Raw genomic sequence first — 17,896 nt, forward strand, 5'->3', positions numbered from 1 at the left:
TTATTAAGTGTTTCTAAGGTGTGTCCCATACATTAGTTTACTGTTACACTCAGTGTGTAATATTTGTTTCCTCGACGATTTTCTTAATAAAACGAGTAACGTTCTATTATATCTTATTAGCTACATTATGTTTCTGACAAACTTACCTTCAATGCAGAACGAAATTAACTAACAACCAACATTACATAATTTCTCAGTGTTTCTCAACACTGAAGCGCAAACAGTTTAAGAGTACTACCAAGTTTAAGAGTAATACCAATCATGATCAGTACCTATAATATTCAGTATTATTCTATCGATGTACTCATCTACAGAAGTACAGACTACACACATCTAGAAGACACCAACCAACACTCCTCATTGTCATTATCAATAACAATAACATATGAATAATATTAACCTGCGACAATGGACAAGTAAGAAACGGCATCGTTGCATAAACTTCGACTAAAATGAGTCCTACAAAATTGACTTATCTCCACTGAATCAGTTCCTCGTAATAAAGACTGAGCTAAAAGTAGAAACTGCTAAAACAACTCAGTAGTAAATATTGATTGTACACCGCCCAGACTCCCAATGCAGTTCTTCATATTCGACCAGCTGTGAGGATATTTATAATAACATACATTCGCATAATGTTCGCGTAAACTAAGTACGGCATATTTGATATTTTACCCCATTGATGATTACAATTTACATGAACAACCGGTAACCTTAATATAATATAAATTTTTGTAACATATACAGCAGCTTAAAACAGTTCTCCTTGTTAGACTAACAATATGAAACACACAATTCACAAAATTGTTTCATTGTTTATCACAAATTAACAGTAACACCACTAATCAGACAAATGACAAATCACCTAGCGGCTGTTTCGAATGTAATGTCTAATGTCAAACGACAATGAATTATGAAACGCGAACAAGATTCTGACATTGTGTAACCGACTTATCATTAGTGTCCCGTACATGATACATTTATTATTACCATAACGCGTCGTCCCTCTGCATAGTCCAATCACAACCGTTAACAGGTATCACGAGATAATATTTTATCCAACGCGAAAACAATCATGCGCAAATTACTGGCGATTTAATTACAAAATCGCGCGGCTTACATGTAAAATTATTTGCGCGCGGCTTCTCACTTTCCAAATTTAAATTTTATTGGCTCACATTTATATTCCGTTTTAAAATTTAAAAATTGTGATGGCAACGGCCCTCGGACAAATCTAGCGAGCGAAGCGAGCGCGCTCCAGAAAGGGGGGCGCTTTTTGAGTTGAGCGGGGGGGCGCCAAAAAGTAACGTTACGCCACTGGTCCCCACGTGTGCAACTTTTCGATTTTCAACTTTAAAACTAGCCTAATGCACAATTTATACCTATAAGAAGCAGAAATGAGCTCCACAACCCAAGGCATGGCCCAACACCAGAGAATACTAAATCGCAAAATTGACGTTTTTATAAAATAATTCTTCAAAAAAGCACAAACTTCAATAACGAATATCTTTATGAAGGAGCAAGCTAGAAAAACTTTCCGGTAGATTTTCAGAATGCTTGAACAATTATCTAAGGTAAAAATTTCCTCAGATTTTGAATAAAACTACATCTTAATGGTTTAAAATTAATTTTAAAAGTTATTACTTTGTCAAAAATCAAGTTTTAAAAACGGTTAACTTGATGACGTCATCAAGGGGTGTTTATGACGTCAAATAATTTTTTTATACAATGTAAACTAAAGTGTAAACAATTATTTGCAAGACCTGTGGTCGGAAATGGCTGTATCTTTTATAGGTACAAATCTACAGACACCTGAATGTAGCCTATAATTGACTGGCAAAGCGTCTATCCCTGAATATATGTATATGTATATGTATGTATGTATGTATCACGACAATCTGTCGTAAAACAGGGGTTCTAGAAAACCCATTTCCCGATGCTCCTGAAACTTGAAACTTTTTTTGCAATCGATTTGGTCAACGTCTAGACGTCCTAAAAAATTTCAGATCTCTAACTCAATTTTAACATGGTTTTTAAGGCACCTGAATATGGCGATTTTGGGTTTTTTACCGAATTTCGTATAACAGTGCTGGCGAGTATTTTATGCAAATTTCTTAAAAATCTCAACATAACTATTTTTATTCCTGTCATCTTTGACATCAAATTAGAATGTTTTGAACTAAAAATAAATCTGCCGAACGACTTCCGATGAGTCTTAATGCCTGAAAAACTCCTGCCGGAGGCCGGAGTGCACGCTTCGCGTGCCCGAAAGAGGCTTGTAACGTGTACCAAAGGGGGTATAATAGTAAAGGGGGTATAATAGTAAATGGGGTACATAGTATACCCACAATAAATGCAACGGTCGTGCTTGCCAGCACTGTGATTTGATGTTTAGTAGCTGTTTGTTTTTATCAAGTCTAGCGCGGAGTTACTCCGAACTTCCTCAAAACTCATCACTTTAGTCATAGTGATAAGTCTTCAAGTTTCAATACTTCCGCAGTGAAATATACATCTCAAGTCTGGCGAGGAGTTACTCATCACCTTGTAGTTGTCCTGAAGTTTCAATTCTTTCATGAAGCAGTGAAATACAAATATCAAAGCTGAAATGTTGTATACGATAAAGATCTAAAATCAATAAAATCAAGTCACAACCCAACGTCTATTGTAAATTCTTCATTATTAATTGCCACATTTAATTTTTGTTAACTAATGCCCAACGAGCATCCAAATAAAATAGTCCTATATAAATAGTCCTATACCAATTAATATACCAACTATACCTAATACAATATTTACTTACTTACTTGTACTTGATTAGGTCTCCTCAATCATTCGAGTGGCCTGCACCAATGAACTCCCGTATGTGACGTATCATCTCCCTCCAAAGTTTGCGGTCACTAGCCATCTCGCTCGCTCCTTCTAGGTCTATGTCAGTGTTTCCTGTAAACGCTGCAGCATCTTCCAGCAAACATTTCCTCCAGTTCTTTCTTGGACGGCCCCTAAATCTTCTCCCATTAAGCAGGTACTTAGGAAGCCTAGTGTCTGGCATTCTGGTGACATGGCCAAACCAACGCAGGCGGTTTGCTCCTATGTACGTCCCTACTGGATTTATCTTTGCACGCTCCAGCAGTGTTTCTAACCCGATCGAGCCATTTTATCCTAAGTATTCTCCTCAAGCAACGCTGATGGAACACCTCAAAGCGATGTATAGCTGCTTTTTGGTTGTGTTCCAAACCTCACTACCATATAACAATATTGTCATAACCGCTGCCTTATAAATCCTGATCTTTGTATAAGACTGGATGTTGCGGTTTTTCCATATAATACTCAGTTTATTGAAGGCTCCGGAAGCTTTCTGAATCCTAGCTGACAGCTCACGGTCGATAGTACCGTCGCTGGAAATAATTGTACCTAAGTACGTAAAGTCACTAACTTGCTGCACTGGCGTGTCTTCAACAGTGATGTTCACTGTGGCTTCTTTCGTGTATGGCCGTTGAGAGGTTGCTTTACCAATGACCATAGCCTCAGTCTTTTTACCATTGATTCTAAGACCTCCCTGGGCACCATACATACACAAAAGGTCAGTTGTTTCTTGAAGACCTTCCTCGCTGTTATCCAGTACAGCCATGTCATCTGCATAATCTGTATCTAACACAGTGATATCATCAACAAGCGGACTGATAGATCTTTGAAGAACCGCTCCGTGGGACACCACTTTGTTGCTTTCTGTTCTCTCAGCAGCCACATTGAGGCAGACATTAAAAAGTGGGGGACCCTGAATGTCTCCTTGGCCACTGCCTGAACTTACTTCAAACCATTCTGATAGTTCACCATTGTGTCTAACAGCACTAACAGTTCCATTAAAGAATACCTGTATTATTCGAATGTATTTACTTGGCAGGCCATAATGACTGAAAGCTTTCCAAATATACAATATTTAACAACTAATATTTACGTTTTATTACTATTACAGGATGTTCTGGTGATAACATTGGGATTGTGGATTCTACACCTTGTGTCTGTGATTTATACATACCAACTATAATTCAACAACTATTGTATTTGGTTTGATCGTGATATAAACCAAATAGCGACGAAGTTGATTGAGCCCATTATGGTTGACTCAGGAGTGGAAAACTGGCTGGAGGGGTATTTATTTAATCAGATGAAACAAGAACCCGGAGAAGGACTTAGTTTATTCATGTCCAGAATCCAGGCAGAAGCAAACTTGTGTGATTTTGGTACTATTTATGATCAAATGGTCAAGGATTGTTTTCTTTGCGGACTAAAGGATCCAAAGATTCAATCACATTTGTTAAGTCTAACTGGCATGGACACAGCAGCTAAGGTTTTGGCATCTGCTATGGAAAAGGAAAATGCTCAATCAGTAAACACAGACATGTCGGGAGAATCTGCACACTTAGTTAGCAAAAATAATTCCAGCGGAAGTCCAGAGAAATCGAAATTTTTGCAGGAACAAAACAAAAAATCCAACGGCAACAGGGAAAATATTGACAATTATGAGGAGACGGAGACATCAGCCGTTGATTCGGAACACAATTGCACGTTGAATGTGGATGTTGTACCCAAAAGTGACGAGGATCTGATGGAATATTTTCGTGCTCGCCCCAATCTGTCCTATTTTAACAACTCATCGAAGTTAGATTCTGTTTGTGTAAGCCGTCCTGCCAAAATTTCTCACAATCACCGGGAGAGCTCTGTTACTGCTGTTTCTGTTAAAATCTCTCGCAAGGAAAGTTATTTATGGTAAATTGTGGTGAATTGAGGACTTTACAGTGGAACAACCATTTTTACTTCACTGATAACAAACCATTGTGAATGATACCAATTATTAACGTACTAAAAACGACATTTGACATGACAGTGACACAACAGCGTCCAATGGTTGGATGTATGGGCAATGGGTTTCATATTTGTAGATGTTTCAAAAAATATATAAAATCTAGAATTTGATCCACTGTTAGCTTGTTAGAAAAGCATGCACCCACCGGCCACCACTATAAAGTATAACTAACCATTTTCGTTTTTTATATAGATCTTACTGCTTATCCATTCCTCCAGATCAACGTTTCAAACATTTGGACATAAAATCCTTCGATGTTTATTATTTAACCACCAACTCATACGCAATAGAAATACATTCATTTTACCTATTAATACAAGGCAAATCCAATGTTGTTACAATGAACAGTAGCTCCTCATCAAACTACGTGTCTCCTTCTACCTGCTCATTATTCTACCGCGGTATTATTTGAGGATCTTCTCTTTTAAAGTTGAACCTTCTTTGAGAATCGTCTTGTGTCGGCCTTCCTAAATGTCACTCTACTTAATAAAACGACGATATTTCTAATTTGTTGAAGACCCTTAAAATACTAATTAGGATCATCACATACAGCATACTAAGCATACTAAGCCCCTTTAAGTTTGATATTTATTTTATTTACTTCGCTTCACGCTTGTTGATCCATAGTTGCTGAGTTGATATGCCTTTTGTTAAACTTCACACGAGGGCTGCACCTAAACCTAAGGTCGTTAAAAAAAGCTCTAGAGTTGTAAAATCGAGGCCGAGGGTCAATCAATCGTCAGGCTATGGACGGTAAATATTACAGTATAACTACGGACCACCTAAATTTCGGGCTTTTAGTTTTATTATTGGCAATAATAAAATTAAATTGGCAAAATAGAAGATTTGTTACTATACATTCGACAATCGACATAAATACATTCGACGTGATAGGGATCAGTGTTTACTTATTTAGAGTTTTCATATTTCCTTGTGTTTTACAAAACATTTCCTTGTATTTCGCATTACATCAATCTCTTACCTTTCAGCCCGACCGAATTCTTGACACAGTTGACCAAGAAAGAAGACCAGGAACTAGCTCTTCAGGAGGTTCTGCATTACCTCACCCAGGGTCTAGCTTATCTTCTGCTTATCCTGATTATCTGCAGCTTTGGGTTCGTCACCGGGTTAGAGGTGAGTTTTCAAACAAAACTATGTGCTTTCAAACAGATTTAGATACTGGGAACTTTCCGGATTTTTTAAAGATTTTTACAAGGTTATTTAATATCATTAGATTTACAATTCAGTGACCGAGGTTTTAACCAAATGACTTTTTGAGCTCACCCCTCTAAATTCCTCTCCCACAGTACCTATCGTATCCTCTCCTGATGAGAAAGTTGACCTGTACAGAAGAATGGGGAACCATATACCAAAGTGTTTTACCGTCAGCCAATTTACTGGCAAACATGATCGGATCTATCGTTGGTGGCATTGCTATTGATAAGATTGGAAGGAGACCAGTATTTATTGTTTCTGCGCTACTTGCCATTGTCGCAGGTTGGTTTGAATTTGTTTGTCGTTGTATAAACTTTAAAGTAAATTCAGCTGTTGTTGCAATATGCTGTGAGTTTGTATAAGCCACACAAATGTGGACACTATGTTCCCGGCCGTAGAATATATGAAAACTTTCCAATTAGATTTTTATTGAAAAACAACTTCCATTTATGCAGAGTTGGTGAGCATGATCTCGATGGATACGACCCTGTTCAGAGTGGCACGCGGTCTCTCCTCCCTGATAATGGGTGTCCTGTACATCACCACCCTGCTCTACACGATAGAGACATGTCCAGCTGAACACAGACTCTACCCCTATTTCTTCCACTGTCTTGCTCAAAACGCTGCCACCACCATTGTCCCCCTCATCATAAGTAATTCTCCGGTTGATGGGACTACTAACATTTGGCCTGCTGTCTCCAACAGTGTGGTGGTTCTGTTGGCTCTGGGAGTCATCGTGGGGATCCTCTACCCAGAGCCCTCCCAGAGCAACAAGATCCGAGCCAACACCGGTTCAAAGTTCCAAAACAGGTTCAGTGTCATAAAACTGGAGAATGATGACGAGATTCACGCGGAGCCTGAATTCGCAATGTACACTGACATGTTTTATAAGGGCGGCAAGGTTGTGGGGTGTCTTCTCATACTCCTATTTTTTATCGGAGGTTTAACTTCCACATCATTGTATCTCTCATTTCCCATCATCTATAACTCAAACGGGGTGTGCACTGCGAATGAACAATATCCAAAGCCGTGCATGGAGGAGACTGCGAGTTATGCGACTCACGTGACGAGTATCGACGAGCTGGTAACAGTATTTGGGTGTTCCATCTTAGGATCAGTGCTAGCGTACATAGCAGTACAGAGATACGGGAGGAAGAACAGTTACCGGGCCCCCGCAGCTTTTAGAGTGGTCGTTATTGTCAGTATGGTGTTATGTGGCAGTCACCGTCTCATGCTATCCCAGGTTGGTCTCCTCGTCCTGTTCACCAACACCATGGACTTCACGCTAGATCTGTACTGCTTAGAGCTGTTTGCTGCTAGAAGCAGAGCCACTTCCTTTGGGTTACTCAGGGGACTCAAGTTCTTTGGAACTGCCATTGCGTTCTTCATCAATCCTTTTGTTTTATCTTATGTGCCTCCAGACCTTTTGTGGTCAATATATACTGTGGTAGGAGCTATTTTATTCGGGTGCTCGTTAGGCCTTAGGCAACAAACTTATGTTATGGCAAGTAATATTGAAGAATCTACAATAGACGTTGGATTGTGAGTTGGTTTTGTATTTTATCGTATAAAACATTTCAGCATTAGATATTTGTATTTCACTGTGGAAGTATTGAAACTTTAGGACAAAGTGATGAGTTTTGAGAACTTTCGGAGTAACTCCGCGCCAGGCTAAATAAAAACAAACAGCTACTAAACATCAAATAATTACATGGTATGAATTCTGAAGACAATGATACAAGCTGGAAACATCTGATATCATGAGTTTTAAGTTATGGCGTAAAGACACAAAATACACTTACAAGGTTGAAAAACTCCACCTTCAAAATTACTAAAGAGAAACTGCCGAAAGGTTTGCCTCGTAACCCTGAGAATTATTAACACTTTAACAGTACACAACTTATCACAAATAACATATAGATAAGAGTCGTAGCGTGCTGACCAGCAACACACTGCTCCATTATGATAATATCTTGTCCAACTATGATACAGTCACGAAAAACGGACCTCTAAATTTCAAGCCTTTAGCGTAATATTAATTCTATTGCAATATCATTATCAAGCTATTAGCGGCCAGCTTTTTGCGGCCGCACTATAGCAGTTCCAAACGTTCTTGTCTTTTAGCTGTCATATGACCCAATAAAAGCACACAATCTCAACAGGACTGCCCCTCATTTCCCTCTCTTCCTCAATGAAGCAGTTGTTTCTCATCACGTGACTGATACTCTGTTATCTTTAGCCCACTTCTTCATTATTCTGATAATGTATTCGACTTGTGCGTTCCCTGTGTTTCGTAGGATCGCTAGGATTTCCCGCAGAGTCTCTCTGAAAAGGATGATGTTGAAGTTTTGAATTCAAATTATTTCTAACATTTGAATTTTCAACAAAGATTTAAAATTTAATGATATTTAGTTGACAGCTTTTTTCCATCAGCTGATTTTGTCGACTTTATAAAACAACGTGATGATTAGTAGTCAGGAATTTTTTGTTCAAAAAAGATTTTTCTACAGTTCGGAAGGCAGGTGTAAATTTCCCGTTTGTCATATCATGCAGTGTTCCTGATATTGCCATGGCAAAGTATCCTCTGCAAAATCACGCACCGCATCTCAGAATTTTAGCACTATATAAAATTGCGTCAAACGAACATTTACATTTACGTTGATATGACGTGTTTTAAGTGAACTCACCTAGGCTCATGACCGGCTATTATCTGCTGGAATAGCCCAATACAAGCTCCTCTCTTTCCCTCCCAGTATTCAGGGTTAGGGTCCAATCTCTCTAACACGTCAAACGCTTTAGCTGAGTAGTAAAACTGTCCCATCTGAAATTAATTTGCTGGTGAGGGAGCAGTAGGACAGTGTTATATTTTTCAAGCTTAATGTTAAGGCAAATATTAAGTGTTAAGGCATATATTAACTAGCAAGAGGCCACGGTTGAAAAAATGTTGGAAGGGTTGCCACCCTACGATGATGGATCATAAAAATGCCAATTAGTTAATTAGTGATTTGATTAGTAACCGATTAGTCAATTAGTGACTTGAACGTACCTTATAACAATCATTAGCAATGAGCTGGAGCAAACTGAAACTCTCACTGCTGGTCTCCTGTTTGAGGTACAGTTCCCAGGCGAGTCTGGGTTTCCTGTTCATTATGTAGCACCTGGCTAACCAGCCCAGGTAAATGTAATCTGCTTTCACCTTCTCAGACTGGATCATGAGGAATATCTGTGGAGGAAGAGAGGTTAGGAGTGGGGAGATGTTTAAAGTATACCGCTCACGAGCTCAAGAAGATATGAGATATGAATCCAAACAATAGAGATTTAAAGACACATTATTTGTAATATCAGAGAATAAATAATCTTGAAGTTACCTCCTCGGCCTCCTTGTAGCTACCGGTAGCTGCCTTGGCCTGGCCAAAGTTATAGTTAAACTGATCCTCATTGTAGAAGTAGCTCTTTATAGAGTTGAGGTAGATTAACACGTCGTCGAATTGTTTGAGAAGGAAGAAACAGCTAGCCATACATTGTCTGCCGGGGATGGTGTCACATTCACTCGCACTTCCGCCTACTAACTGGGGTGTGGTTTTGTGGCTGATTAATCCTTGGCAAAAGTTAAGTGCTTTACCCCTCCTCATAAGTGAGCCAGGATAGCTTGTTTTCATTTTTAGATGTCACAAATGTTTGATCTTTGGGACCAAATGCAGCTCAAGTCTAGACTTAAATTTTAGTATCAATAAATTTTCATGGTTCCTGTCTGATCTACTCACCTGGAAATACTGTTGAGCGATCTTGATGTGATCGTTGAGACCTTGTTCTTGTCCCAGAGCAGCATTCACAACTCCCTTCAGTATGTATTCCTGATAAATGGTCGAGATCTTAGTGGGGAAGCTATGATCCGCTCATTATTGCTTGGTATCATGAGATGTACCATGAGTCGTACACTTTCTGTATTAATAACACCGATTATACTTGAAAGGTCACCTGAGGAGTGGTGGGAGAAACGTCCTTGAAATGATTGTAAGCCTCCTGAATATCATCCTGTCTCAGATAGTAAATAACGAGGTTCAGCCTAGCTTCAGGTATGACGTCTATCAGGGGTGGTAGGACTTGCAGTGCTGACTCCCCAGCTCTAAACACTACCTGGGATAAGACAAGGGTAGGTAAGCAGTTTTATAATAGTTATACGTGTAATAAAATGTGGAGTGGGAAAGGAATATTTAACTGAATAGTCTGATGACTGATACATTCAATGTATCTCATTTTACCCCATCAAACCGCTGCAGAGCCTTCGTATCCAGTAAGTTTAGCTTATATTACATCATCATCCCAACAGATTGAGAATCATTTTTATTGCCAACTTTGTTAGGAAGATACAATTGTTGAAAATTAGCTGAGTTAAAACTTACGAGGTTGTGTTTGATAAGGTCAGAAGCGAATTTGAAGCTGGGTGAACACACATCTGCTAAATTCTTCAGTTCAGCCTCCGCTGCTTTACCATTGTATAATCGGAAATGATTGCATGCTTTTAGGTTTATGGCCACTGTTGAGTCGGGAAAATGTTGAAGATACACAGCAAGAACTTCCTGAGTGATGGTTGTTTTATTTTAGATTAACGGTCAGCTAAATACTTAAAATGAAATCGACGGATGAAAAAACCAACAAAGGTTTCACATTTTTGAATAAAAGTCACGATTTAAGGAATGTTTATTGTACCTGGGAGACATCATAATAGTCTAGTTTGTAGTAACATAGTGCTACGTACACGTTTAATGCCAGGAACTCCCTGTAAGAGAACGTAAGTAAGTTTTAATCACGGCTACATAACAATTCTTTTAGAAAAATAATCATTCCTTATTTGCTTCAAATTTTGGAACGTTAATTCTTATTGATAGTCTAAAATAAGGCTGATAAAGTGCTCATAAGGACAGGTAATATGGAAAATCATTAAGTTTGAGATATCCGGCAACATAGATATTGCCTTATAAAGGTTCTAATGTGATGACTTTTATTTTGGCCCCTAAAGAATGTGATGCTGACAATAAAATCAGAAATGCTCAAAATATTTTTTAAAGTTAGTGCTTCAAAGTCAATGTCACGCGGGCCACCACACTCACTTTTTGCTACCCCCATTTGAGCTACAAAGATGACAAAAGTGAAATATAACTTCAAATTTGTCTTTAAACTGAGAACAATATATCACTGTTTCCAGAAAATTTTACGATTCTATGCTTGAAGTTCAATCAGTTGGAAAACAGCGGTCGATCCAAGTATTATATGTGACATTTACACTGAGTAACCATGGAAACTGTTACACTCTTAGCGCACAGCGTCAGAACGCTATTTACAAAACGCATCGCGCGCTACGCAAAACAATATTTTAAAGCGTTCCAATTTGCCAATTTATTTCTATTTACCATCAATGGTTTTAATTGAGGTTTCTTACCTGTTTTCCAGTAACACTCGTTTATATATGTCGATAGCTTCTTGGTAGTGACTTCTCAGATAATGTATTGACGCCAAACTCAACTGAAATGAATTGAAATTGAGATAGCTTGTTTTGAAATTGTCTGAAATTCAACAACAAAAGAATTTTAGAATATAGAACACGATCACGAACTTCTAATTATTGACTTCCGTTATCTAACCTGGTCTTCAACAATATCTTGAAGGTTCTTGTGGAAGCTCATCAGCTTCTTTTCGTCGTTAAACTTGTGCGATAAGTGAAACATCAGCCTGTTCTGTAACTTACTTTTATTACCTGAAAAAAGAGCGGCTTTTAAACTGTGTCACAGCTAACAAAATTGATACCTGAAACTGGATCTAAACTGTATAAGAGTTTAACCCATAACTTAATCCGTAACTTTAATAGTCCTGGCGCCTGGTGGCATCTCCTTTGAGATTAAAGCGCCAAAGATTAAATATAATATTTCCTGTCAATACAAACAGCGTGATAACAAAAGAGTATTAATAACATATTTTTATGATTTTATTTTTTAAATTTTATTTTTACTCTTGAGAAACAGAAGACATATGCTTTTAAGATTTTAAGAACTCTTAAAATCTTAAAATCTTAAAATTTGAAAATCTGAAAATCTTAAAATCTGAAAATCTGAAAATCTTAAAATCTTAAAATCTTAAAATCTTAAAATCTAAAGCCAAAATCAAAAGCCAAAATCAAAACGGACAGAAAACATACAAGAAAATAATAAACAACCAGTTTGAACCGAAGATTACCCCATCCGAAGTAGCAAACATCTCGTTTACATACCTTTTGCACAAGCCTCCTCGGACTCCTTGTACATTCCCAGAAAAAACATAACACATCCTAGGTAGTTCCAGTTTTCAGGAGGGGCTCCTTTCATCTCCGTTATTTCTGTGTACTCCTGGACAAGAATTGTGGTTTATTAAGTATTATCTTTAGTCATAATTAAGTAAAACAGCGGAGGTTCAGATAGGTTAACTTAAATATAGGTCCCTTAGGTGTATATCTAACATCACTCAAACCTTGAGGCATCTCTTGTAATCTCCCAGATGAAAATAACAGTAAGAAATCCACATCGCAGTTTGAATATCATTCTTCTTGTTAGCTCTCTCGAATTCCAGCAGAGTGACTGCTCCAGTGTAGTCTCTTGCTGCAACAAAATCTTCTAGTTTTGGGAGTTTCTTCTTTTTCTTCTCCTTTTCCTCGACCGTCGCCGGACCAGTAGCAGGCTTAGCTCTGGATAACAGCTGAAACAAATCAATAAGTATTAATTGCTTTAGATATATGCTTGTTAGTGATACTTTGGCACGAGGCCCTGGTGCGGATTGATGGTCATCCTAAACTATTTGATTGGATAAATATAGCTACAATCAGCATTGTACTTCCTCGAAAACTTACCATCTTTATCAATCAAGAACTGTCGGTGTACTTATCTCGATTGCTATCCTATAGATTGTGGTAAGATTAGTGTACATTTTCAGAAAATGAAAGTTTTGAAATAAGCATATTCATCAGAACGATGATAAATCACTCTACACTTGAACTGGTCACTGGACTATCACGTGACTAAGCTAAACATGTTCTCAAGATGGCTCTGACGGATAATTCTAACCCTAACCCTCTCCTCTGACCCTAACTTTAACCCTAACCTAATCCCTGACTCAAGAATTTGCTAAAACCCTAACCCTTAAACGAGAAATCTATATATAGCCACATCACGTGATCAAAACAGTTTTTCGATTACTCGTCAGGGAAGCGTTTTAAACTTATGCCATGAAGATTGAAGGGTGATTCGGAATCAGCGTTTAAAAGTACATCGTTGGTTTCAATTGACGGGGGCCAGTTCCAGTGTAGAGTGATTTAGCACGCTCGTGAAAACAGACAATTAATTTTCCTCAATAGTACAGAGCAGTTCAGCTAGTTAGAATTAAAATACTCTCTATTGTGTTAAAACAATGAAATCTGACAAATTATATATTTGAAATGAGAATCCCCAAAAAGTTTCGAATCGTCACTGTGCCCAAATGTTAATGCAAAATATTGAAATAGCATAATTATCACTCATAAAAGCTTGATTGCCACTCTTTACGTTGTAATTATGGGCCGAATAATCCTCTCATTTAAATCAAAAGAGCAACATTTTTAGTAAAACAGATTCTAGAAGACACTTCTTCTCTGCTTTCCACTAAGATCAAGTCTGGTAAGAAAGAGTCAAGTCTCCAACTCTATGTGTTATAACCTCATCCTCAGACTCGCTGGAAGATTCACTGTCCTCATCAGACCCATCAGATCCGTCCTCATCAGAATCATCACTACTATCACTGTCACTTTCAAACTTATTGGGAGGATTAAGTTTCTGTTCCTCTAGCTGCTCAATCCTCTCACAGACCACTCCGTACATCTCTTTACACACCTTATGATCCGGCTCTACTCTCAGCACCAACTGACACAAGTCCCGCGCCTTCTCGTATTGTTTGGTCATGAGACATGCCACTAGTTCGCCCTGCACTTCTATACTCGCTCTGCCATTTTCTAACACCACAAACTCCTCTCGTGGTATGTCTGTGTTGAATTTTCCGATGTCATTCTCGTCAATGTCTGATAGAAATTTGGTGGGGGAGGAGTAGGCTAGAGGCTCTTCTTCTGAAGGTAGTACTTCGAGTAGTGAGGGCTTTTTCGGATTGACCTTTTGATGGGCATGCTGTGGTTGGGACAATTGGTTATTGAAGTATCTAATGATGATAGGTTTATAATGTGAGTATTAATTGTTCAAGTATCAGTGGACATTGGTATTTAAATCATCATGGAAATAAAGTTAAAGTCAATAATTCAATAAACACACTTATCCATAATTATCAAAATCAACATCAATTGTACTTGTAGTAGTAGAATAAAATAATATATATTGTGTAATGTGTTGTCATAATAAAATATAAAGTGCAACTATCAAACTGCGTAGAACTAACTTATAATTATTTGTGTATAACTTTAAACAGTTAATGAATTAGCTCATAGCTAAATAATTTTAAAACCTTTAAAGAAAATCATCAACTAATATTCCATGATAAGTATGTTTGATAACAATCGACATGAGAATCAGACACAATTACAGATATAACAATAATATCATAATAACATTCCTCAATTCACGATGTAACAATTTTGAAATTAAAATATATAATAAGTAATTATTATAAACTATAAAGCTAAACATACAAGTTAAAAATCAAACAACTAATTGTAAAATATCAAATAATAGTAGCCAAACCACGTTTCTTTGACAATAATTTAAAAACTATGAATAAATAAAGAGTATTCACTATTCATGCAATTTTTGTACGAATTCAAAATGTCAAAAATCATAGATAAATGTAGTTTGTAATAAATAAAAGTAGTTTGCTATATTAATAAAAAAGCAATATTTTATATTCCATTGCAAGGCTCCATATTCTCACTAACAAGATAATCTTCGATAAACTTCACAATATGTTCCTCTGTGAGCTCCTCGCCAACAACCCTCAGAAATGCAGCTTTCTTATGATCACTCAGCTGAAATATCAGAACTCTTGGGTACTTAAACATCCAGCTATCCTCTGAGAACAAGGTCTCTGATGTGGGAGACATCCCATGAACCCATGTTGAGTATCTGTCAACATCAACAAAACTGGTGGCTACATTTTTGTAATACCTTATGCTCACCTGCTGTAGTGTCTCCATGAACTTAGACTTGGAGATGATGTGATCATGTTCAACTAGAGCCACCAGGATGGGTAAGTTTCCAAATAATGGCTGATAGCTGGCCGGAGAATGGAACACTATAGGGGAGAGCTCAGTAAGAGGTATGCGACTGTGTTCCATGATAAATGCTTGCAGTAGTTGGACACAGTCTGCAGGGTTGTCAGAACAGTCAGGGTTGTTGTAATGATGTTGACCGTGGTATTGGTGCAGGAGTTGGGTTCTGGTGAATGTTGTGTCTAGTGGCACACTGTCTTCATAGATCATGGCAGTTACACCATCTCTTCGTTTCAACTCAACTGAATTTACGTAAATGGCCTCGTTTTCATTTTCTTGTAGAATAAAACACTCAGAAAATGGAAGCTCCTTGCACATTGCTACCATACAGTCAATCAGCAGACCATCAGAACTTGTTTTGGAAGTGTTTATTGTGATATGGACATTGCATCCTTCATGAAAATCATGAGGTTGTCCAAAGTGAACACCCATGTCATTAACATCCTCATACCACCCAATCAAGCTTGATGCCTGATAAGCTCCATGATATATCACAACAGACAACTCATTCTTACTTTTTGGGCAAGCTGGAACATTAGGCTGATAAGGTATCTTGTAGGCAAGGAATGTAGGAAATCCAGTAACCTTTTGTTTAGAGCACACAACATGTTGTTTGTCACAGTTTACATGGTAAAATTTAGAGCGACTTGTCCTCATCTTCTCTCTTAATTGCTTCAACTCAGGTAGAGCATTTCTACAGCTACCACAATCATCAGGATGCAATGTGTAGATGACAAACACCTGAAAAAATGTATTGTCACATGATGCAGTTTTGGATCGTCAATAATCACATTATACAAGTTTCGAATTACAAACACTTTTATCCAATGCCAAAGGTTCTTATCAAATATCTTGTGTCATAAAACTAGTAGCACATATAAATGACTGAAATACTACAATTAAACAATTAACTTACAATCTCAGAGGCTGATAGGCTGTTGCTTTCACCATTAAGGACTCTCAATACTTCTGTGGGTGCCTCTGCAATACCAGTATCTCCAAGATAAGCTATTTTCATCGGTTTATGAGGTAATATTTCTTTTTTCCAATAATCATAACTGTACAATAGCTCATCTCTAGCCAGATTTACAGAGCAATCATTGTCAAAGCATTGGGCTATATTTTTATTGTCATTTTCAGGCTGAGTTTCATCAGCAATTCCAACTTGTTGTTTAAACTTCCATAAGTTAGGATGAGGAGCAGTCATGACAACAGATGATGTCATATTGTGAGTTTTTATTTCAATCCAGGGAATAGGTCTAGGGTTAGCAACTAAGACAGACGGATCCTTCATAACATCAACAAAATAACATTTGAATCGATGTTCAGTCCCAAGAACTCCACATAAGTTTGCAACAGCTTTTACATAGCTATGACTTTGAAAAAGTGTTCCATAAACACGGAGATACCCATTTTCAGAGTCAAATGTATCCAGATCTGAAACAAAGTTTGCTTGCAGTAATGAAACTGCATTTTGCAAGGTTTCTTTTAATATTTCTCCAATTCCCTGTAATACAAAATTGTTGTACTCAAGAGAAACTAAGCACCTTGGTAACTTGCTGTATACTGGATCTGACCCTAAAGATGACCTGTACTCAATTTCACCAAAGGACATCAGGGATGATCTGAGAGCTGAGTCATGTTGCAAGAGTCCATTACATTCTATTGACACAGGCTGAAAACTTGATTTATACTGGACAAGATCTGCAGAGGATAGAGCCAGGAGGAAGCAAAGGTATGCAGCTAATCTCCATAATGTCATACCTGAGGCAACTGAATAGTGAATATATAAATAACAAGTCTCCATAAGCAATGGTTGAGACGCAACCGCGCCTCAAAATGGAGGCGCAGAGACATGTCCATGCCAAGGTCGTAGAGACATGAGACCTTGACTAACGTTAACTTTTTCATCACATTTATATTACACTCCATTGCTTTCAGGGCCCTATCTAGACATTTAAAGGTCAAAAACGACAATTCTACCTGTATAAGGGCCTATAAAAATAAGGGCGTGGCCCGTGGGAACCGAATCCGATGGAGATGAGCCACGAAATTTTTCAAAGCAGTTTATTAGCCAATGCATCTACTAATAAGCTTTGGTAGGGAGCGATTGGAGCAACTTTGGGTTTTTTGAACCGACCTAGTGTATACTGCTTTTGTTGTTTGATTGTTGCTGTAGCTGTAGCTTCTTTGTCACCTCGAAGTGCATCGTTTTCATGCCTCCATGAGTACTTCTATAACAATTGTAAGATTCATCACATCATTACTTTGGGGTGACTGCAGCTACCAACCAACAACTAACTACAACTAACTGCTCGCGTGTCTTTTTCTCCCAACTATTCTTTGTAACTAAACTCATTCACTGAATTTTAATTGATCAAATTTTTTAATTTTTAATACACTGAGTCTCAGTGTATACGGTGTTCATGAGGCCCCAATTTAAGGGGTCCAAGTAATTGCAGTTTACCGTGTAGGAGAGTAGGAGATCAGACAAAGCACCAGCATGGAACCTTGCAACCTGTTAAACCAGAACATTTATCATAGAT

At 37.8% G+C, this 17,896-nt stretch overlaps 3 protein-coding genes across 6 annotated transcripts in view; 1 reads left to right on the forward strand and 2 right to left on the reverse strand.

Annotated features, from left to right (window-relative positions):
- Positions 1 to 3,971: 3,971 nt before the first annotated feature.
- Positions 3,972 to 7,666, forward strand: LOC134816651 (uncharacterized). 2 transcript variants are annotated; one of them, XM_063825592.1, is made up of 4 exons: positions 3,972 to 4,767; positions 5,854 to 5,998; positions 6,172 to 6,361; positions 6,535 to 7,666. In XM_063825592.1, the coding sequence occupies exons 1-4, from the start codon at positions 4,115 to 4,117 to the stop codon at positions 7,623 to 7,625; spliced, it is 2,079 nt and encodes a 692-aa protein (XP_063681662.1). In that variant the 5' UTR covers positions 3,972 to 4,114; the 3' UTR covers positions 7,626 to 7,666. The 2 variants fall into 2 exon arrangements, with proteins under 2 accessions (XP_063681662.1, XP_063681663.1); XM_063825593.1 differs by lacking the exon at positions 3,972 to 4,767 and adding an exon at positions 5,298 to 5,617 and having other exon boundaries at positions 6,535 to 7,664.
- A 103-nt stretch (positions 7,667 to 7,769) lies between these two features.
- The window catches only part of LOC134817085 (intraflagellar transport protein 56-like), a 48,930-nt gene continuing 38,803 nt past the window's right edge, over positions 7,770 to 17,896 (reverse strand). For 2 of the 3 annotated variants that reach the window (XM_063826191.1, XM_063826190.1), the window contains exons 2-15: positions 12,957 to 13,004; positions 12,581 to 12,805; positions 12,345 to 12,459; positions 11,722 to 11,834; positions 11,520 to 11,602; positions 11,191 to 11,211; positions 10,790 to 10,859; positions 10,483 to 10,659; positions 10,058 to 10,216; positions 9,844 to 9,933; positions 9,448 to 9,648; positions 9,126 to 9,302; positions 8,767 to 8,900; positions 7,770 to 8,404 (exon numbers count right to left, since the gene is read on the reverse strand). In XM_063826191.1, coding sequence (XP_063682261.1) covers positions 8,290 to 8,404; positions 8,767 to 8,900; positions 9,126 to 9,302; positions 9,448 to 9,648; positions 9,844 to 9,933; positions 10,058 to 10,216; positions 10,483 to 10,659; positions 10,790 to 10,859; positions 11,191 to 11,211; positions 11,520 to 11,602; positions 11,722 to 11,834; positions 12,345 to 12,459; positions 12,581 to 12,805; positions 12,957 to 12,959 — 1,683 coding nt within the window. In that variant the 5' untranslated portion in view covers positions 12,960 to 13,004 and the 3' untranslated portion in view covers positions 7,770 to 8,289. The remainder of the gene's footprint in view (positions 8,405 to 8,766; positions 8,901 to 9,125; positions 9,303 to 9,447; positions 9,649 to 9,843; positions 9,934 to 10,057; positions 10,217 to 10,482; positions 10,660 to 10,789; positions 10,860 to 11,190; positions 11,212 to 11,519; positions 11,603 to 11,721; positions 11,835 to 12,344; positions 12,460 to 12,580; positions 12,806 to 12,956; positions 13,005 to 17,896) is intronic. The other variant, XM_063826192.1, reaches the window with a different exon arrangement.
- LOC134816984 (uncharacterized) lies at positions 14,390 to 17,125 on the reverse strand. Its single transcript, XM_063826044.1, has 2 exons — positions 16,267 to 17,125; positions 14,390 to 16,091 (listed from the first exon to the last, which is right to left on the reverse strand). The coding sequence occupies exons 1-2, from the start codon at positions 17,110 to 17,112 to the stop codon at positions 14,982 to 14,984; spliced, it is 1,956 nt and encodes a 651-aa protein (XP_063682114.1). The 5' UTR covers positions 17,113 to 17,125; the 3' UTR covers positions 14,390 to 14,981.

Source organism: Bolinopsis microptera, chromosome 6, assembly GCF_026151205.1.
Source record: "Bolinopsis microptera isolate Bmic1 chromosome 6, MBARI_Bmic_1.0, whole genome shotgun sequence".
In the NCBI taxonomy this organism is placed as follows: domain Eukaryota; kingdom Metazoa; phylum Ctenophora; class Tentaculata; order Lobata; family Bolinopsidae; genus Bolinopsis; species Bolinopsis microptera.